The sequence below is a fragment of the Coregonus lavaretus genome (assembly GCF_964263955.1).
Source record: "Coregonus lavaretus genome assembly, contig: HAP1_SCAFFOLD_834, whole genome shotgun sequence".
NCBI classification, from domain to species: Eukaryota; Metazoa; Chordata; class Actinopteri; order Salmoniformes; family Salmonidae; genus Coregonus; species Coregonus lavaretus.
This window is the reverse complement of record NW_028163438.1, coordinates 108,201-132,185: the sequence shown is the minus strand read 5'-3', so window position 1 is coordinate 132,185 and position 23,985 is coordinate 108,201. Positions and strand designations below refer to the sequence as shown.

The window sequence follows — 23,985 nt, the reverse complement described above, 5'->3', positions numbered from 1 at the left end:
TATGGCATTGAAGCTCGTTTGGAGGTTTGTTAACACAGTGTCCAATGAAGGGCCAGATGTATACAAAATGGTGTCGTCTGCGTAGAGGTGGATCTGAGAGTGCACTGTTGGTTAAGGGCTGTAAGTAAGCATTTCACTGTAATGTCTGCACCTGTTGTATTCTGCGCATGTGACCAATAAAACTTGATTTGATTTGATTTGATTTGAGAGTCACCAGCAGCAAGAGCGACATCATTGATATACACAGAGAATAGAGTCGGCCCGAGAATTGAACCCTGTGGCACCCCCATAGAGACTGCCAGAGGTCCAGACAACAGGCCCTCCGATTTGACACATTGAACTCTATCTGAGAAGTAGTTGGTGAACCAGGCGAGGCAGGTATATGAGAAACCAAGGCTATTTAGTCTGCCAATTAGAATGCGGTGATTGACGGAGTCGAAAGCCTTGGCCAGGTCGATGAAGACGGCTGCACAGTACTGTCTTTTATCGATCGCGGTTATAATATCGTTTAGGACCTTGAGCGTGGCTGAGGTGCACCCATGACCAGCTCGGAAACCAGATTGCATAGCGGAGAAGGTACGGTGGGATTCGAAATGGTCGGTGATCTGTTTGTTAACTTAGCTTTCAAATACTTTCGAAAGGCAGGGCAGGATGGATATAGGTCTGTAACAGTTTGGATCTAGAGTGTCACCCCCTTTGAAGAGGGGGATGACCGCGGCAGCTTTCCAATCTCTGGGGATCTCAGACGATACGAAAGAGAGGTTGAACAGGCTAGTAATAGGGGTTGCGACAATTTCCGCGGCTAATTTTAGAAAGAAAGTTGCAGTGGAGTGGGCAAGTTGCAGTGGAGGGTGCAGAGCAGGTGGCCGGGGTAGGGGTAGCCAGGTGGAAAGCATGGCCAGCTGTAGCAAAATACTTGTTGAAATGTTCGATTATCGTAGATTTAGTGGTAGTGACAGTGTTTCCTAGCCTCAGTGCAGTGGGCAGCTGGGAGGAGGTGCTCTTATTCTCCATGGACTTTACAGTGTCCCAAAGCTTTTTGGATTTAGTGCTACAGGATGCAAATTTCTGTTTGAAAAAGCTAGCCTTTGCTTTCCTAACTGATTGTGTATATTGGTTTCTGACTTCCCTGAAAAGTTGCGTATCGCGGGGGCTGTTCGATGCTAATGCAGTACGCCACAGGATGTTTTTGTGCTGGTCAAGGGCAGTCAAGTCTGGGGTGAACCAGGGGCTATATCTGTTCTTAATTCTGCATTTTTTTGAATGGGGCATGTTTATTTAAGATGGAGAGGAAAGCACTTTTAAAGAACAACCAGGCATCCTCTACTGACAGAATGAGGTCAATATCCATCCAGGATACCCGGGCCAGGTCAATTAGAAAGGCCTGCTCGCTGAAGTGTTTTAGGGAGCGTTTGACAGTGATGTGGGGTGGTCGTTTGACCGCGGACCCATTACGGACGCAGGCAATGAGGCAGTGATCGCTGCCAAGCAATACGAACTCTGAGGATAGATGGGGTTCAATCAATTCACATATGGTGTCCAGGGCACAGCTGGGGGCTGAGGTGGGTCTGTAGCAAGCGGCAACAGTGAGAGACTTATTTCTGGAAAGGTGGATTTTTTGAAGTAGAAGCTCAAACTGACCTGGATAGTATGATAAAGCTCTGCAGGCTATCTCTACAGTAGATTGCAACTCCGCCCCCTTTGGCAGTTCTATCTAGACGGAAAATATTGTTGTTGGGAATGGACATTTCTGAATCTTTGGTGGCCTTCCTAAGCCAGGATTCAGACTGCTACAACATCAGGGTTGGCGGAGTGTGCTAACGCAGTGAATAACTCAAACTTAGGGAGGAGGCTTCTTATGTTAACATGCAAGAAACCAAGGCTTTTATGGTTACAGAAGTCAACAAATGATAGCGCCTGGGGGGTAGGAGTGATACTGAGGGCTACAGGGCCTGGGTTAACCTCTACATCACCAGAGGAACAGAGGAGGAGTAGAATAAGGATACGGCTAAAGGCTTTAAGAACTGGTCTTCTAGTGCATTGGGTACAGAGAATAGAGGGGGCAGATTGCCGGGTGTTGTGTACATTATGTACAGACAAGGATATGGAAGGATATGAGTACAGTGGAGGTAAACCTAAGCGTTGGGTAACAATGAAAGAGATAGCATCACTGGAGGCACCGATTGAGCCGATCTATATGTATGGGGGGGTGGGACAAAGGAGCTGTCTAAGGCAGGTTGAGCTGGGCTGGGGGCTCTACAATGAAATAGTACAATAAGAAATAACCAAAACAGCAATAGGCAAGGCATATTGACATGGGAGAGAGGCATAAAGCAATCACAGGTGCTATTCGAGAGAGCTAAGACAACAGCTGGTAATGGCAACGAAAGTTTGGGCTGAGGATAAACAGATCAACAGGATGGGGCACTGTATAAAGGAACAAGCAGGCATCAGCTGTGTGATCATAAGGTCCAGTGAACAGCAATAAGTAAGTCCGAGAGCAGTTCAGTGGCTGCTACGCAACAGGCGTATCATCAACTTCTGAGTTGATATTGTTTAGTAATACCACTGTGGACATGTTTCTACAACCTTCTGAGTTCATATAGTTTAGTAATACCACTGTGGACATGTTTCTACAACCTTCAGAGTTCATATAGTTTAGTAATGGCACTGTGGACATGTTTCTACAACCTGAGTTCATATAGTTTAGTAATACCACTGTGGACATGTTTCTACAACCTTCTGAGTTCATATAGTTTAGTAATACCACTGTGGACATGTTTCTACAACCTTCAGAGTTCATATAGTTTAGTAATACCACTGTGGACATGTTTCTACAGCCTTCAGAGTTCATATAGTTTAGTAATACCACTGTGGACATGTTTCTACAGCCTTCTGAGTTCATATAGTTTAGTAATACCACTGTGGACATGTTTCTACAACCTTCTGAGTTCATATAGTTTAGTAATACCACTGTGGACATGTTTCTACAACCTTCAGAGTTCATATAGTTTAGTAATACCACTGTGGACATGTTTCTACAACCTTCTGAGTTCATATAGTTTAGTAATACCACTGTGGACATGTTTCTACAACCTTCTGAGTTCATATAGTTTAGTAATACCACTGTGGACATGTTTCCACAACCTTCTGATTTCATATAGTTTAGTAATACCACTGTGGACATGTTTCTACAACCTTCTGAGTTCATATAGTTTAGTAATACCACTGTGGACATGTTTCTACAACCTTCTGAGTTCATATAGTTTAGTAATACCACTGTGGACATGTTTCTACAACCTTCTGAGTTCATATAGTTTAGTAATACCACTGTGGACATGTTTCTACAACCTTCTGAGTTCATATAGTTTAGTAATACCACCGTGGACATGTTTCTACAACCTTCAGAGTTCATATAGTTTAGTAATGGCACTGTGGACATGTTTCTACAACCTTCTGAGTTCATATAGTTTAGTAATGGCACTGTGGACATGTTTCTACAACCTTCTGAGTTCATATAGTTTAGTAATACCACTGTGGACATGTTTCTACAGCCTTCTGAGTTCATATAGTTTAGTAATACCACTGTGGACATGTTATTCATTCCAGAGGCTACTACCACACTCAGAGAGCAGAGTATTCTGTTCCCAGCTGTCTGTCTATGATCAGTGACTTCTCCATGGATCGTCCTGTCAATTCCAGTGGTGATGGATCAATTACCTTTGACCCAAGGTCTGTCACTAGTCAGAATAATATTACTAGTGAAGAGGAGAATATTCAAGATGTCATATAGATATGTTTTGTAATGTGTAATTTGTTTTAACAGTTTATTAGAGTGATTACTGCACCTTCTTTTATCTCTGTAGTGGAAGGTCTACTCTGTTAGAGGATCAGTATTAACATCTACAATCTCTCTCTCTCTCTCCTTTATCTCTGTAGTGGAAGGTCTACTCTGTTAGAGGATCAGTATTAACATCTACAATCTCTCTCTCTCTCCTTTACCTCTGTAGTGGAAGGTCTACTCTGTTAGAGGATCAGTATTAACATCTACAATCTCTCTCTCCTTTATCTCTGTAGTGGATGGTCTACTCTGTTAGAGGATCAGTATTAACATTTACAATCTCTCTCTCCTTTATCTCTGTAGTGGAAGGTCTACTCTGCCAGAGGATCAGTATTAACATCTACAATCTCTCTCTCTCTCCTTTATCTCTGTAGTGGAAGGTCTACTCTGTTAAAGGATCAGTATTAACATCAACAATCTCTCTCTCCTTTATCTCTGTAGTGGAAGGTCTACTCTGTTAGAGGATCAGTATTAACATCAACAATCTCTCTCTCCTTTATCTCTGTAGTGGATGGTCTACTCTGTTAGAGGATCAGTATTAACATTTACAATCTCTCTCTCCTTTATCTCTGTAGTGGAAGGTCTACTCTGCCAGAGGATCAGTATTAACATCTACAATCTCTCTCTCTCTCCTTTATCTCTGTAGTGGATGGTCTACTCTGCCAGAGGATCAGTATTAACATCTACAATCTCTCTCTCTCTCCTTTATCTCTGTAGTGGAAGGTCTACTCTGCCAGAGGATCAGTATTAACATCTACAATCTCTCTCTCTCCTTTATCTCTGTAGTGGAAGGTCTACTCTGCCAGAGGATCAGTATTAACATCTACAATCTCTCTCTCTCCTATATCTCTGTAGTGGAAGGTCTACTCTGCCAGAGGATCAGTATTAACATCTACAATCTCTCTCTCTCTCCTTTATCTCTGTAGTGGAAGGTCTACTCTGCCAGAGGATCAGTATTAACATCTACAATCTCTCTCTCCTTTATCTCTGTAGTGGAAGGTCTACTCTGTTAAAGGATCAGTATTAACATCTACAATCTCTCTCTCCTTTATCTCTGTAGTGGATGGTCTACTCTGCCAGAGGATCAGTCCAGGTGTGCAGTGTGTCAGCAGGTGCTGAGGGATCCAGTCTCTATCACCTGTGGACACAGGTTCTGCAGACAGTGCATCACCAGATACTGGGAGAAACCTGCTCCTTCAGGAGACTATGACTGTCCTCAGTGTAGAAAGAGATCCAGAACACGGCCTGTACTACAGCAGCTGAGTCAACCCAATGAAACACGAGGCTCTGAAAACAGGAAGACCACTTGCACACGTGGGCCAAGTCAATACCTTAATATGATTTACAGTAGTTAACTACAATATTATGAGATAATATAAGTTACTGTAGTTGTGGAAGGCCCACTTTTCATCCTGTCAATGAATGTTTCTGATACACATCATTTTCCCTCTTCCCTTGTAGTGGATGACAGTCTACAGAGAGCTATAGTAAACCAAAAAGACAGTCTGAAAAGGAGGTATGAATGTGTGATAGAAGGCATGGAAAAAGCACGGAACCAAACTCCCCTCAACAGGATTTACACAGAGCTCTACATCACAGAGGGAGAGAGTGAAGGGGTTAACAATGAACATGAGGTGTGGCAGCTAGAGACAGCATCCAGGACACCAACCTCACATGACACAGCAATCCACTGCAATGACATATTTAAACCCTTACCAGGCCAAGAGAGAAGCATCAGAACTGTGCTGACGAAGGGCATCGCTGGCATCGGAAAAACAGTCTCTGTGCAGAAGTTCATCCTAGACTGGGCTGAAGAGAAGGCGAACCAAGATGTGGATATCATATTTGTGCTTCCTTTCCGGGAGCTGAACTTGATTAAAGATCTCCAGTACAGTCTTCTCAGACTTTTAAATGGCTTCCACACAGAACTAGACATAGGCAATGCAAATAAACTCACTGCCTGTAAAGCTATGTTCATCTTTGATGGTTTGGATGAAAGCAGACTTCCATTGGATTTCCAGCACAATGAAAAGGTGTCTGATGTCACCCAGACATCGTCTGTCGATGTTCTGCTGACAAACCTCATCAAGGGGAATCTGCTTCCCTCTGCTCTCCTATGGATAACCTCCCGACCTGCAGCAACCAATCAGATCCCCCCTAAGTGTGTTGACCAGGTGACAGAGGTACGAGGGTTCAATGACCCACAGAAGGAGGAGTATTTCAGGAAGAGATTCAGTGATGAGGACCTGGCCAGCAGAATCATCTCACACATAAAGACATCAAGGAGCCTCCACATCATGTGCCACATTCCAGTCTTCTGTTGGATTTCTGCAATAGTCCTTGAACACATGTTGAGTACAGACAAGAGGAGAGAGATGCCCACGACTCTGACTGAGATGTCAATACACTTCCTGCTCATTCAGACCAGCCTGAAGAACCAGAAATATCATGGAAGAGATGAGATGGATCAACAGGAGCTCATGGAGTCAGATAAGGAAATTCTTCTGAAGCTGGGGAAGCTGGCGTTTGAAAATCTGGAGAAGGGTAATCTCATGTTCTATGAAGAAGACCTGAAAGAGTGTGGCATTGATGTCAAAGAAGCCTCAGTGTACTCAGGAGTGTGCACACAAATCTTTAAAGAAGAGTCTGTGTTATTTCAGAGAGTGGTGTACTGCTTTGTTCATCTGAGCATTCAGGAGTTTCTCTCAGCTGTCTACATGTACCATTGTTACACAACCAAGAACATGGATGCACTGAAGCCCTTCCTCAAGAGAAAGTCTAGAGCTGCATCTGAAGAGCTAACCTCGCATGAGCTGCTGAAGAGTACCGTGGATAAAGCCTTGGAGAGCAAGAACGGACACCTGGACCTCTTTGTCCGCTTCCTTCATGGCATGTCACTGGAGTCCAATCAGAAACTCCTACGAGGTCTGGTGACACAGACAGAAAGCAGTCCAGACAGCGTCCAGAAAACAATCCGATCCCTTAAGGTGATGCAGAGGAAGAACATCTCCCCTGAGAGGTGCATCAATCTCTTCCACTGTCTGATAGAGATGAAAGACCATTCAGTACAAGAGGAAATCCAAGCGTACTTGAGGTCAGAGAAGAGATCCAAAAACCTCACACTTTCTCAGTGTTCAGCACTGGCCTACATGCTACAGATATCAGAGGAGGTTCTGGATGTATTTGACCTGAAGGTATACAAGACATCAGAGGAGGGTCGTAGGAGACTGCTCCCAGCTGTGAGAGGCTGCAGGAAAGCTCTGTAAGTATTCATGGAAATATCCCACACCAAAATACATTGTAGTTACAGCAGCATTTTTATTGGCTGACTGGCTCTGTAAGTACTCATGTGACTATCCCTGAGACCAAACTTTACTGTATGTAAGAACAACAACATTTTCATTGGCTGACTAAACTTTCTATCAGCTGAAAAGTCTTAAACAAACTGTAATACAAACGGATCAGAAAAGTTGTAGCATTGAGACATCTATACACAGTGTTCACATTATTAGTGCAGAGGTAACAGTGTAAGCAGGGAAGCTAAATGTAACATTTTAATACAACCTGTCCCTCGTGGTATTTACTCTGTTGACAGACTCACTGGCTGTAAACTCACAGACACATCCTGTGAAGTGTTGGCCTCAGTTCTCAGTTCAAACCCCTCACACCTGAGAGAGCTGGATCTGAGTAACAATGACCTGAAGGATTCAGGAGTGAAGCTGCTCTCTGCTGGACTGGGGAATCCCCACTGTAAACTGGAGACTCTGAGGTCAGTATTCCTGTAGTTGGTCAACAAGTGAGAACTGTTCACCAGATCCACATGTGTTTACCAGGCACACATAGTCCACACCATATGTGTTTGGACAGTGAAGCTTACAGTTTTACATTTGGTGCTATGCTCCATCATTTTGGATTTGAGATGTAATGTTTCATATTAGGCAACAGTACAGAATGTCACTTTTTATTTGAGGGTATTCATACATACCTGTTGTACTGTTTAGAAATGAAAGCACTTAATGTATCTAGTTCTCCCATTTGAAAAAGTAATAAGTATTTGGACAAATTAATTTAGTCCAAAGTTTAGTATTTGGTCCCATATTCCTTACCTGCAGTGATTACATCAAGCTTGTGTTTCTACAAACTTGTTGAATGCATTTGCAGTTTGTCTTGGTTGTGTTTTGGATGATGTTTTTCCTAATAGAAACTGAATGGTGAATAATGTCCTGTAATTTTGGAGTCACTTCACTTGTATTGTCAGTAAGAATAGAAGATGTTTCTGAACACTTCTACATTCATGTGGACGCTACTATGATTATGAATAATCATGAATGAATCATGAATGATGATGAATGAGAAAGTTACAGAGGAACAAGGATCATTCCCCCTCTGTTATTGGTAATGGTGAGAGGTTAGCATGTTTTGTTGTAGCCTCTGTAACTCTCTCACTCATTATTATTCATGATTCATTCATGATTTTTCTTAATCATGGCATCATCAGGATTAATTTAGTAGTGTTTAGAAACATGTTATCTACTCACTTAGACAGAAAATTACTCCAGTCATCATCCACCATTCAGTTACTATCGGGCAAAACATAACCCAAAACACAACCAAAACAAACTGCAAATGCAACCAACGAGTTTGGGACCAAATACTAAACTTTTGACTACTTTAATACACTATAAGTGAATTGGTCAGAATACTTTTGACTTCTTCAAATGGGGGGACTAGATACATAAAGTGCTTTCATTTCTAAATGTTGAAACAGATATACATAAATTAAATCTAAATCTGATACCTCACTGTCTGTCTTTTGACTGATACTGCTTTTTAAAATGGTCTGGTCAGTCTACTCAAATATTTGTACAATACATGTTTCTATCTACAAGCAATAATTTGATAATTTCAAATAATGATACATTAATTTATGAATAGATATGTCAGGTTTCAGGACACTGATATATCTGAATATGTTGAAAAAATATATTGCCACTATTTTCACCACCAAAGAATAGCAGTGTGGTTTTAATATGATTTGACTCTTTGCAGGCTGTCAGGCTGTCTAGTCACAGAGGAAGGCTGTGCTTCTCTGGTCTCAGCTCTGAAGTCAAACCCCTCACTCCTGAGAGAGCTGGACCTGAGCTACAATCACCCAGGAGACTCAGGAGTCAGACTGCTCTCTGCTGGACTGGAGGATCCACACTGCAGACTGGAGAAACTCAAGTATGTAGAGGGTTTATGTCAATGTTCATATCAGACATGTTGGAGTTATCAGGCTAGTTAAGACAAACATTCTGACCACCACTTGGACTAAGTTATATAAAGACTGTGTGTGTGTGTGTGTGTCCTGTGTGTGTGTGTGTGTGTGTGTGTGTGTGTGTGTGTCTAGTGTGGATACACGCACACACACTGGACACACACACTGGACCCACACACACAAACACACACACACACACACACTGGACACACACAAACACTGGACGCACACAAACACACATACTAGACGCACAAACAGACACGTACACTGGACACACTCACACACAAACACACGCTGTACACACAAACACACACACACACAAACACACACACACACACACACACACATAGAAACGTACACTGGACACACACACACACACACACACACACACACACACTGGACACACACACACACAAACACACACACTGGACACACACACGCACACACACACACACACTGGAAACACACAGACACACTGAACACACACACACACACACATATACTCACACACTGGACACATACACACTAGACACACACACACATACACACACTCACTGGACACACACACACACACACTGAAAACACACACACACTGGACACACACACTAGACACACACACAGAGAAACTTACCCTGGACACAAACACACACACACACACACACACACACACAAACACACACTGGACACACACACACACACACTGGACACACACGCTACACACACACATACACACACACACACACACACCAGACACACACACACACACACACACACACACACACACATAGAAACATACACTGGACACACACACACACACACACACACACTGGACACACACACACTGGACACACACACACACTGGACACACACACGCACACACACACACACACTGGAAACACAGAGACACACTGAACACACACACACACACACATATACTCACACACTGGACACATACACACTAGACACACACACACATACACACACTCACTGGACACACACACACACACTGAACACACACACACACTGGACACACACACTAGACACACACACAGAGAAACTTACCCTGGACACAAACACACACACACACACACACACACACACACACACACACACTGGACACACACACACACACACTGGACACACACGCTACACACACACATACACACACACACACACACACACACCAGACACACACACATACACACACGCACACACACACATAGACACGTACACTGGACACACACACACACACACTGGACACACACACACACACACACACACACTGGACACACACACACACAAACACACACACACACTGGAAACACACACAGACACACTGAACACACACACACACACATACACTCAAACACTGGACACATACACACACACACACACACACACTGGACACAAACACACACACAGGACACAAACACACACAATAGACACACTAGATATACACAAACACATTGGACACACACACTAGACACACACACACACTAGACACACACACACACACACACACACGCACACACTAGAAACACACACACACTAGACACACACACTGGACACACACACACACTGGATACACACACACACTGGACAGACACACACACTGGACACACACACACACACACTGGACACACACACACACAAGTTACACACACTGGACACACACACTGGACAAGCATTCTTACCACAGCTTGGACAAAGTTATATAATGACTGTGTGTGTGTGTGTGTGTGTGTGTCCAATGTGTGTGTGTGTGAGTTCAGGTGTATCCCTCAATGACTGTCTGTTCTTCTGCTTACCGCTACAGTGTGGAACATGGTGGAGAGAACACAATGAAACCTGGACTTAGAAAATGTGAGTGTTGACTGCTGTGAAGAATATGACTATGAATAAGTCTTTAATTCAAGTGAAGTCAAAGTCAAAGACCACCATCATTACTTACTTGGTCATATTAAATATCAGCTGTAGTTCTACAGAAGCACAAATCAGGGACACCAAAGTTTACTAAGAGTTGCTTTGACAATGTGTGTGTGTGTGTGTGTTTGTGTTTGTTCAGGATGTGTGTGTGTGTGTGTGTGTGTGTGTGTGTGTGTGTAATTAATGGGAATAAGTGTTTTTTATATTACCATACAGTATAACATATGATCATTGAACAAATCTCAAGTTACCTTAACTTCTCCTTTTGATACCTAGAAACATCTACATTAAATGAATTAGTGAAAAGTGAGTTAACATTCTAATGTGAATGATGATGATTTCTAATATTGTGTCTGGTTTCATCCATCAGATGTCTGTGATCTCACACTGGACCCAAACACAGTAAACAGATTCCTCTCTCTGTCTGAGGAGAACAGAAAGGTGACATGTAGGAGAGAGGAGCAGCCGTATCCTGATCACCCAGAGAGATTTGAGGACTGGAGACAGGTGCTGTGTAGAGAGGGTCTGACTGGGCGCTGTTACTGGGAGGTAGAGTGGAGTGGGAGATGGGCTGGTATAGGAGTGGCATATAAAGGAATCAGCAGGAGAGGAAGGGGTGATGACTTTGGGATTGGATGGAATGACAAGTCCTGGAGTCTGCTCTGCTCTGACAAACGTTACTCTGCCTGTCACAATAAGAAGTCCACTACCATAGACGTCCCCTCCTCCAGCTCCCACAGAGTAGGAGTGTATCTGGACTGGCCAGCCGGCACTCTGTCCTTCTACAGAATCTCCTCTGACACACTGACCCACCTGAACACATTCCACTCCACATTCACTGAGCCCCTCTATCCAGGGTTTAGGGTTTATGATGACTCCTCAGTGTCCCTGTAAATAATAACCATGGTAACACTGACACACACACACACACACACTGGGAACACACACACACTGAACACACACACTGACACACTGAACACACACACTGACACACTGGACACACACACTGGACACACACATACTGGACACACACACACACTGGACACACAAACACTGGACACACACACACACATTCTGAACACACACACACACTGGACACACACACTGACACACTGGACACACACACTGGACACACACATACTGGACACACACACACACACTGGACACACAAACACTGGACACACACACACACACATTCTGAACACACACACACACACTGACACACACTGGACACACACACACACTGATCACACACACCCACACACTGGGGACACACACACAATGGACACACACACACTCTGGACACACACACACACACTGGACACACACACACACACACACTGAACACACACACACTGGACACACACACACACACTGAACACACACACATTGGACACACACACACACACAGAGAACACACACACACTGGACACACACACACACAGGACACACACTCATACACTCTGGACACACACACACACACTGGACACACACACACACACACACTGAACACACACACACTGGACACACACACACACACTGAACACACACACATTGGACACACACACACACACAGAGAACACACACACACTGGACACACACACACACAGGACACACACACACACACACAGGACACACACACACACACTGGACACACACACACACACACACACACACACACACACACTGGACACACACACACACACACACACTGGACACACACACTCACACTCACACACACACACACCTGACACACACACACACACAGGACACACACACACACACTGGACACACACACCTGACACACACAGACACACACACACACACAGGACACACACACACACACACTGGACACACACACACACACACACACCCACACACTGGACACACACACACAATGGACACACACACACTCTGGACACACACACTGGACACACACACACACACTGAACACACACACACTGGACACACACACACACACAGAGAACACACACACACTGGACACACACACACACACAGAGAACACACACACACCTGACACACACACACACCTGACACACACACACACACAGGACACACACACACACACACAGGACACACACACACACTGGACACACACACTGGACACACACACTCACACACACTGGACACAAACACACACACACACACTGGACACACACACATACTCTGGACACACACACACACACACACTCACACTGGACCCACACACATACACACTGGACACACACACACCTGACACACACACACACAAAGGACACACACACTGGACACACACACACACTGGATACACACACACACACTGGACACACACACACCTGACACACACACACAGGACACACACTCACACACTCACACACACTGGACACACACAAACACACACACACTGGACCCACACACATACACACTGGACACACACACACATACACACTGGACACACACACATACGCTGGACACATACACACTGGACACACACAAACATACACACACACACAAACACAGGACACACACATTGGACACACACAAACACACACACACACTGGACATACACACTCACACACACTGGACACACACACACACACTCACACACACTGGACACACACACTGGACACACACACACTGGACACACACACACTGGACACACACACATACGCTGGGGACACACACACACACCTGACACACACACACACACAGGACACACACACACAATGGACACACACACACACACACTGGACACACACACACACACACACACTGGACACACACACACTGGACACACACAAACACACACACTCACACTGGACCCACACACATACACACTGGACACACACACACACGACACACACACATTCACACTGGACACACACACACACACACTGGACACACACACACACACACACACTGGACACACACACACCTGACACACACACACACACACACAGGACACACACACTAGACACACACACTCACACACACTGGACACACACACTCACACACACTGGACACACACACTCACAGACACTGGACACACACACATACACACACAAACACATACACACACACACACTGGACACACACACACACACACACACACACTGGACCCACACACATACACACTGGACACACACACACACATACACACTGGACACACACACATACGCTGGACACACACACACTGGACACACACACACATACACACTGGACACACACACCTGACACACACACACACACACACACACACACAAACACACTGGACACACACACTCACACACACTGGACACACACAGACACACACACTGGACACACACAAACACACACACTCACACTGGACCCACACACATACATACTGGACACACACACACACATACACACTGGACACACACACACACAGGACACACACACACTGGACACACACACACTGGACACACACACACTGGACACACACACACTGGACACACACAATCACACACACTGGACACACACACACACACTGGACACACACACTGGACACTCACACTCACACACACTGGACACACACACAGACACTGGACACACACACATACACACTCACACACACTGGACACACACACACCTGACACACACACACACACACACAGGACACACACACACTGGACACACACACACACTGGGCACACACACACACACACTGGACACACACACACACACTGGACACACACACTGGACACTCACACTCACACACACTGGACACACACACACACACTGGACACACACACTGGACACTCACACTCACACACACTGGACACACACACAGACACTGGACACACACACATACACACTTACACACACACTCACACACACTGGACACACACACACACACACTGGACACACACACACACTGGACACACACACACACTGGACACACACACTCACACACTCACACACACTGGACACACACAAACACACACACACTGGACCCACACACATACACACTGGACACACACACACATACACACTGGACACACACACATACGCTGGACACACACACACATACACACTGGACACACACACACAGGACACACACATTGGACACACACACACACACACACACACACACTGGACACACACACTCACACACACTGGACACACACACACACAGGACATACACACACACACACACAGGACACACACACACACACTGGACACACACACACACACACACACACACACACACACACTGGACACACACACACACACACTGGACACACACACTCACACTCACTGGACACTCACACACACACACACCTGACACACACACACACACAGGACACACACACACACACTGGACACACACACCTGACACACACAGACACACACACACACAGGACACACACACACACACACTGGACACACACACACACACACACACACACCCACACACTGGACACACACACACAATGGACACACACACACTCTGGACACACACACTGGACACACACACACACACTGAACACACACACACTGGACACACACACACACACAGAGAACACACACACACTGGACACACACACACACACAGAGAACACACACACACCTGACACACACACACACCTGACACACACACACACACAGGACACACACACACACACACAGGACACACACACACACTGGACACACACACTGGACACACACACTCACACACACTGGACACAAACACACACACACACACTGGACACACACACATACTCTGGACACACACACACACACACACTCACACTGGACCCACACACATACACACTGGACACACACACACCTGACACACACACACACAAAGGACACACACACTGGACACACACACACACTGGATACACACACACACACTGGACACACACACACCTGACACACACACACAGGACACACACTCACACACTCACACACACTGGACACACACAAACACACACACACTGGACCCACACACATACACACTGGACACACACACACATACACACTGGACACACACACATACGCTGGACACATACACACTGGACACACACAAACATACACACACACACAAACACAGGACACACACATTGGACACACACAAACACACACACACACTGGACATACACACTCACACACACTGGACACACTCACACACACTCACACACACTGGACACACACACTGGACACACACACACTGGACACACACACACTGGACACACACACATACGCTGGGGACACACACACACACCTGACACACACACACACACAGGACACACACACACAATGGACACACACACACACACACTGGACACACACACACACACACACACTGGACACACACACACTGGACACACACAAACACACACACTCACACTGGACCCACACACATACACACTGGACACACACACACACGACACACACACATTCACACTGGACACACACACACACACACTGGACACACACACACACACACACACTGGACACACACACACCTGACACACACACACACACACACAGGACACACACACTAGACACACACACTCACACACACTGGACACACACACTCACACACACTGGACACACACACTCACAGACACTGGACACACACACATACACACACAAACACATACACACACACACACTGGACACACACACACACACACACACTGGACCCACACACATACACACTGGACACACACACACACATACACACTGGACACACACACATACGCTGGACACACACACACTGGACACACACACACATACACACTGGACACACACACCTGACACACACACACACACACACACACACACACACAAACACACTGGACACACACACTCACACACACTGGACACACACAGACACACACACTGGACACACACAAACACACACACTCACACTGGACCCACACACATACATACTGGACACACACACACACACATACACACTGGACACACACACACACAGGACACACACACACTGGACACACACACACTGGACACACACACACTGGACACACACACACTGGACACACACAATCACACACACTGGACACACACACACACACTGGACACACACACTGGACACTCACACTCACACACACTGGACACACACACAGACACTGGACACACACACATACACACTCACACACACTGGACACACACACACCTGACACACACACACACACACACACAGGACACACACACACTGGACACACACACACACTGGGCACACACACACACACACTGGACACACACACACACACTGGACACACACACTGGACACTCACACTCACACACACTGGACACACACACACACACTGGACACACACACTGGACACTCACACTCACACACACTGGACACACACACAGACACTGGACACACACACATACACACTTACACACACACTCACACACACTGGACACACACACACACACACTGGACACACACACACACTGGACACACACACACACTGGACACACACACTCACACACTCACACACACTGGACACACACAAACACACACACACTGGACCCACACACATACACACTGGACACACACACACATACACACTGGACACACACACATACGCTGGACACACACACACATACACACTGGACAGACACACACAGGACACACACATTGGACACACACACACACACACACACACACTGGACACACACACTCACACACACTGGACACACACACACACACACACTGGACACACACTCTGGACACATTTCCATGTGTAGTATTCTGATGAAAGGAAATCCCATATAGCCTACTGGACAGGACTTTGCTATGGCATCTTCTGTTTGGGTGTCTCAGGTCAGGTCTGAGCCATGATCAGAATGTGTCTCTGTGTCTATTTCCAGCCCTGCCATTTCTACCTGTCCTGATCTAGTGTTTCACCCCTGACCTCCTCACACCGTCTCACTGTCCATGTCTGCTTTTAGCTCCCACCTCTACTTCACTGTGTTATAATGGACCTTATGCTTGTTATGTCACCTCTGGAACCAGTTATCAAACATACTGACCTTTCTGACCCTATCCCATGGCCCTACTTTCTACAACTGAACATTTAAATTCCTCTATGAGTTTTGTTTAGTGTCCATTTACTTATGTATTTGTTGTATATTGGGGTTGTGCCGCAGAGCATCATGGGGGTTTGTATGTGTTGAGATGATCACGTTCCAGATAAATGGTTGAACTGATTCCTGTCTCCTGTCTCATCATTATTGAATTGTTATACAGACTTGGTTATGAAACCCACGAGACATAACAAAAGATTGGTGATGAGTAAGTCTGAATCTACAGGAACTATTCTGTCTGGAAGAAGTGGGTTTTTACAACTGTTTAAAACTGTTATTTTCTGTGGTCCAGTCTATGCTAATGTTAGCACAGTGTATTGCTAGCAGAGGCAAGTGCATAGTCTAGCTAGCTAAGAAAGAGCGCTAACCAGTGATGTAAAGTACTTAAGTAAAAATACTTTAAAGTACTACTTAAGTAGTTGTTTTGGGGTATCTGTACTTTACTTTACTATTTATATTTTTGACTACTTTTACTTTTACTTCACTACATTCCTAAAGAAAATAATGTACTTTTTACTCCATACATTTTCCCTGACACCCAAAAGTACTCGTTACATTTTGAATGCTTAGCAGGATAGGAAATGGTCCAATTCACACACTTATCAAGAGAACATCCCTACTGCCTCTGATTTGGCAGACTCACTAAACACAAATGCTTTGTTTGTAAATTGTCTGAGTGTTGCAGTGTACCTCTGGCTGAATGTACATTTTAAAAACAAGAAAATCGTCTGGTTTGCTTTATGTAAGGAATTTGAAATGATTTGTACTTGTATTTTACCTTTGATACTTAAGTATATTTTAGCAATTACATTTACTTTTGATACTTAACCCTCCCGTTGTCCTAGGGTCAAAATGACCCGCCACTGTGTTGAACCAACTTTATTTAAATGTTATATTTTTGGAATAATTTGTGAGAAGGAGGCAGTGAGACTTTAAAGAAAGTATCACTGCCTCCTTCTCACAAATGATCCAAAAAATATAAAAATTAAATAAAGTTGGTTCAACACAGTGGCGGGTCATTTTGACCCTAGGACAACGGGAGGGTTAAGTATATTTAAAACTAACTACTTTTGGACTTTTACTCAAGTAGTATTTTACTGGGTGACTTTCACTTTTAGTTTAGTCATTTTCTGTTAAGGTGTCTTTACTTTTACTCAAGTATGACAATTGGGTACTTTTTCCACCACTGGAGTTAACATCGTCATGGACGGCAGAAAAGGACTGTGATTAAAAGGGAGGAATATACAGTGATTAAAGGAAAGGACATTTATTCAACTGTGAAGACAAACCTTTTAATTTAAACTGCTAAATGAGCGAACTTAGGAGGAAACGTCAGTGAGTGAAGTGAATGAAGATCACGTGACTGAGGAAAATATTGCTTTGGTTGAGGACAATATTGAAGTGAGTGACAATCAGGAGCTTATTGAGATACGAAAAATTATTGGAAATGTTGGAAACATTGGACAGTTTGATGAAAGTATTGAGCAGTGGAGCTCATATACAGAACGGTTTGAATATTTTGTTCTTTTAAATTACATGGATGAGGACAACATTGTGCCTACATGTTTTAGTATAATGGGGCCAAAGACATTTAATTTACTAGGCAGCCTGCTACAGCCAGACTGCAACGTGTACGCTGGGAGTCAGGAAGCAAGTACAGGAAGTTAATTTAATAATATATAGAACAAAACAAGTAACAGGAGTAGCGTACAGACATGAAGCCCTGAAACAGAATCAATAACGCCTGGGGAAGGAACCAAAGGGAGTGCCTGATATAGGGGAGGTAATCAGGAAGGTGATGGAGTCCAGGTGAGTCTGATTGGTCGCAGGGGTCGTAACGATGGTGACAGGTGTGCATAATAATGAGCAGACTGGTGACCTGGAACGCCGGAGAGGGAGTATACGTGACACAGACAGAACAGGTAATAAGACGTGTGGGGATATTGTGGAGATACTTAAGTAGAATTTACCTGGTCCTGACTTCAATTAAACTCTGTCTGGGAAACCGCCCCTCAGTCTCTCATCTACTCTGAGCTCAGATGGGGAAACATGAGAAGAGTTTCATTCCAAAACGAAATATATCACTTTTCAGAAATGTTGGTGTATTAGCCTTTATAGTTTAAAGAAATTATGAAAGAGATTGGTGTGTTTTTTATCACTATCTAATCATGGCATGGGGTTGTTCAATGACAGACATGTATTTGTTTAAAATCTATCACTTGATGCTTCATTTCAGATAGACAAGTACCGTATTTTCCGCACTATAAGGCGCACCGGAGTATAAGCCGCAGCAGCTAAATTGAATGATGTGTACATATATAAGCCGCACTGGACTATAAGCCGCAGGTGTTTTAATGTTTAATTACCATATGTAAGGGTTCGTGCACAAAGGGGATTGTCGGGAAAGAGATGGCTGCTTGAGGAAGCTCCCATTTATTAACATTTCAACAAACAAGTTGCATATTTGCATAACGTATTCCAGCAAAATGAGTTAATAGAACCATATAGCCTGTATGCATGGTCTATTATCAGATGGTAAATGATTTTAACATATTGAACCATATATCCTGTATGCATGGTCTATTATCAGATGGTAAATGATTTTAACATATTGAACCATATAGCCTGTATGCATGGTCTAATATCAGATGGTAAATGATTTTAACATATTGAACCATATATCCTGTATGCATGGTCTATTATCAGATGGTAAATGATTTTAACATATTGAACCATATATCCTGTATTCATGGTCTATTATCAGATGGTAAATGATTTTAACATATTGAACCATATATCCTGTATTCATGGTCTATTATCAGATGGTAAATGATTTTAACATATTGAACCATATATCCTGTATTCATGGTCTATTATCAGATGTTAAATGATTTTAACATATTGAACCATATATCCTGTATTCATGGTCTATTATCAGATGGTAAATGATTTTAACATATTGAACCATATATCCTATATTCATGGTCTATTATCAGATGTTCTATTAGCAATACGCATGATCCCCTGTAGCCCAACGGATGCAGCATAGTGGCTATAAATGAAGCAGGGGGTTTGTCCATCTGCATTTACCCCATTGGACACAACTTCCTGATTATTATTATTATTTATTATTATTATTATTCACTCAGAATTGTTGTTGGGGGGGTTTCTATTACAAAGTTACCCTTTTAAGATGCCGTTGCCCCTTTAAGAGCTCTGTTGTGAATGTTCCTAAGCCATGCTTGACACTCCAGTTGTAACTGCATTTTTAAAACAACGCAGTAGCGCAATTGTAGGAGTATAGAAATAAATGTGTTATCAATGGAAAGCTTGGATCCCCCTCTTTTTTTAACAAAGGCCAAAACTGCTTTCAAAAGTGATTTCCCCGTGATTGCATTAAGAGTTGTTGTCCGTTGACTGCTTGAATAAACGGCCCTACAAAGCAAAGAGCATCAACTAGAAAAGAGTCCAACTGAAGACAAAAAAGGCTTTAAAGTTGTTTTTGCTGTCCAGCCAAATATGTCGTAGGTAGATAAGTGTAAATGCACTGATGTATCATCTTATTATGACCACTGATCTGACCTATGACCCCTAAAATGCTGATACTGCACTCTGCCTTTGTATGACCTTAAACAGCTGTATGGGTCATGCAAAAGCAAAGTGCAGTATCTAAAAAATCTAAATGTGTTTATCCAGCTTTCTTGTTGTTTTTAATGGTGTTGTGTAGTTGTGTTTTCATGTTTTGAATGTTGTATTGTAGCAACCCTCAAGCTGTTTTTATCCATAAGGTAAGAACTATTTCATCACGGAGAATGTTTATCCTTATGTGACTTTGTATTAATATCAATGCTGTCCTTTTCTTTATGTTAGCCAGCGTTTGCTATCTTTCTTACCATTATCTGGATATTTGCATTTCAATGCGAGTTAAACCATAATGTTTCCCCGTGATTGTGCCATGTTTATTCTGGTGATAACTGGATCACTGGCTGTCTCATGGAGTGTGTGAGGGTGAGTGTCATGGTCGGGATGGCCTGAACTCAGAGCCTGATAGAATACCAAGGAAAACCATAGTAACTGCAGTAGAACATGGTGGAACAAAGCCAGATGGCAGTAACCTCACTTACTGCTGTTTCCTTGGTTTTTACTGGGATTTTGTAGTTGCATCAAATTTGACCCTCCATTTTCTCTGAAACTGAAGATAATTGAATCAGGACACTTTGTCACAAGATATAACAGATACTACGAAGCCTGAATTTAGGTCTGAACTCATCTTTTACCAAATGTGTAGCAGCAGTTTGCAATTGTACGGCAGAATAGCTGTGTACATAATCCTAATACCTCTTCATGGACTACATTTGAACACTTGAACATTGTCTTATTTTAGGGCGTGAACTGGTATGGTAAGATTACCTAGTGGGGCCAGTAACTGAAAGGTTGCTGGTTCAAATACCTGGGCCGTCAAGGTAAAAATCTGTCTGTGCCCTTAAGCAAGGCACTTACACCTGATTTGCTCCAGGGGGCGCCGTACTACTATGACCCTGTAAAACAACACATTTCACTGCATCTATCCGGTGTCTGTGACAATACATTTACAAATATTTTATTTTATTTATTACAACAGTTAATTTAACAATGCTGGTTATAAATCTTGTTGACATTCATCCAAGGACACCTTGACTTGCATTACACTCTCACTCCAGAAAAATATTCTCATGAAATCATATGACTTATAGTTAGAGAAAAGGATTCCTGTGAACGTGGCTTGCTACAAGCAGGAAACCAGTTATGGATGCGTGATCTATCTTGGCATCTTTATGTGGTAACCACATTGGAACATTCCAACATTCATCTTTAAGGACATGAACTGGCAGAACAGGTTTCAGCAAAGTATGGAGTCATTGTTTTCAGGAAGGTGTCTCCATGGCGATAGGAGGGACAGGAGGCAGACTAAGGGCAAGGGAAGCCACCTGAACTACTGCCCTACAAAGGCAAAGAGCAGTCTACGCAAACAGTGAATCTGAGAACAAATGGCTTTAAAGTTGTTTTTTTTGGTCCATGCATATCAACCATGACCACTGATCTGACCTATGACCCCTTAAATGCTGATACTGCACTCTGCCTTTGTATGACCTTAAACAGCTGTATGGTCATGCAAAAGCAAAGTGCAGTATGTAGAAATCTAAATGTGTTTATCCAGCTTTCTTGTTGTTTTTCTGTTTGATGGAAACAGTTTGAGTGTTGTAACTATATTCCAACTGTATTTAATGGTATTATGTAGTCGTGTTTTCATGTTTTCAATGTTGTATTGGAGTAGGCCTAAACCTCACCAATATTTCTGTTGATGGAGAGAGACACCAGACAAGATGAGAGACATCAATAGACGACACAGAGAAAGTGATGGAGAGAGAGAGAGACACCAGACAAGACACAGAGACAGCAACAGAAGAATACGATATGATGGAGAGAGACACCAGACAAGACACAGAGACAGCAACAGAAGAATAGGATATGATGGAGAGAGACATCAGACAATACACAGAGACAGCAACAGAAGAATATGATATGATGGAGAGAGACACCAGACAAGACACAGAGACAGCAACAGAAGAATATGATATGATGGAGAGAGACACCAGACAAGACAGAGAGACGGCAACAGAAGAATATGATATGATGGAGAGAGACACCAGACAAGACACAGAGACAGCAACAGAAGAATATGATATGATGGAGAGAGACACCAGACAAGACATAGAGACGGCAACAGAAGAATATGATATGATGGAGAGAGACACCAGACAAGACACAGAGACAGCAACAGAAGAATAGGATATGATGGAGAGAGACACCAGACAAGACACAGAGACAG

At 43.9% G+C, this 23,985-nt stretch overlaps 2 protein-coding genes across 3 annotated transcripts in view; one reads left to right on the top strand and one right to left on the bottom strand.

Annotated features, from left to right (window-relative positions):
• The first annotated feature begins 5,352 nt into the window (after positions 1-5,352).
• On the top strand, positions 5,353-13,058 carry LOC311118146 (NLR family CARD domain-containing protein 3-like). The gene is made up of 5 exons (XM_084193009.1): positions 5,353-7,103; positions 7,437-7,610; positions 8,891-9,050; positions 10,919-10,961; positions 11,395-13,058. The coding sequence occupies exons 1-5, from the start codon at positions 5,380-5,382 to the stop codon at positions 11,916-11,918; spliced, it is 2,625 nt and encodes an 874-aa protein (XP_084049135.1). The 5' UTR covers positions 5,353-5,379; the 3' UTR covers positions 11,919-13,058.
• The window catches only part of LOC311118143 (uncharacterized protein), a gene marked incomplete at its 3' end in the record, with an annotated part of 64,598 nt that continues 53,091 nt past the window's right edge, over positions 12,479-23,985 (bottom strand). Inside the window, exons 2-3 of one of the 2 annotated variants that reach the window (XM_084193006.1) lie at positions 15,190-16,516; positions 12,479-13,075 (exon numbers count right to left, since the gene is read on the bottom strand). In XM_084193006.1, coding sequence (XP_084049132.1) covers positions 12,479-13,075; positions 15,190-15,765 — 1,173 coding nt within the window. In that variant the 5' untranslated portion in view covers positions 15,766-16,516. Of the gene's footprint in view, positions 13,960-14,339; positions 14,385-15,189; positions 16,517-23,985 lie in introns of those variants that run through there. The other variant, XM_084193007.1, reaches the window with a different exon arrangement.

What these genes read in the sequence shown, in the direction of transcription:
- LOC311118146 (XM_084193009.1), top strand. Translation starts at nt 5,380, where the DNA reads ATGGAAAAAGCACGGAACCAAACTCCCCTCAACAGGATTTACACAGAG. An exon ending in TGTAAACTGGAGACTCTGAG is followed by an intron (nt 7,611 to 8,890) that starts GTCAGTATTCCT and finishes GACTCTTTGCAG; the next exon opens with GCTGTCAGGCTGTCTAGTCA. An exon ending in TGGAGGATCCACACTGCAGA is followed by an intron (nt 9,051 to 10,918) that starts CTGGAGAAACTC and finishes CGCTACAGTGTG; the next exon opens with GAACATGGTGGAGAGAACAC.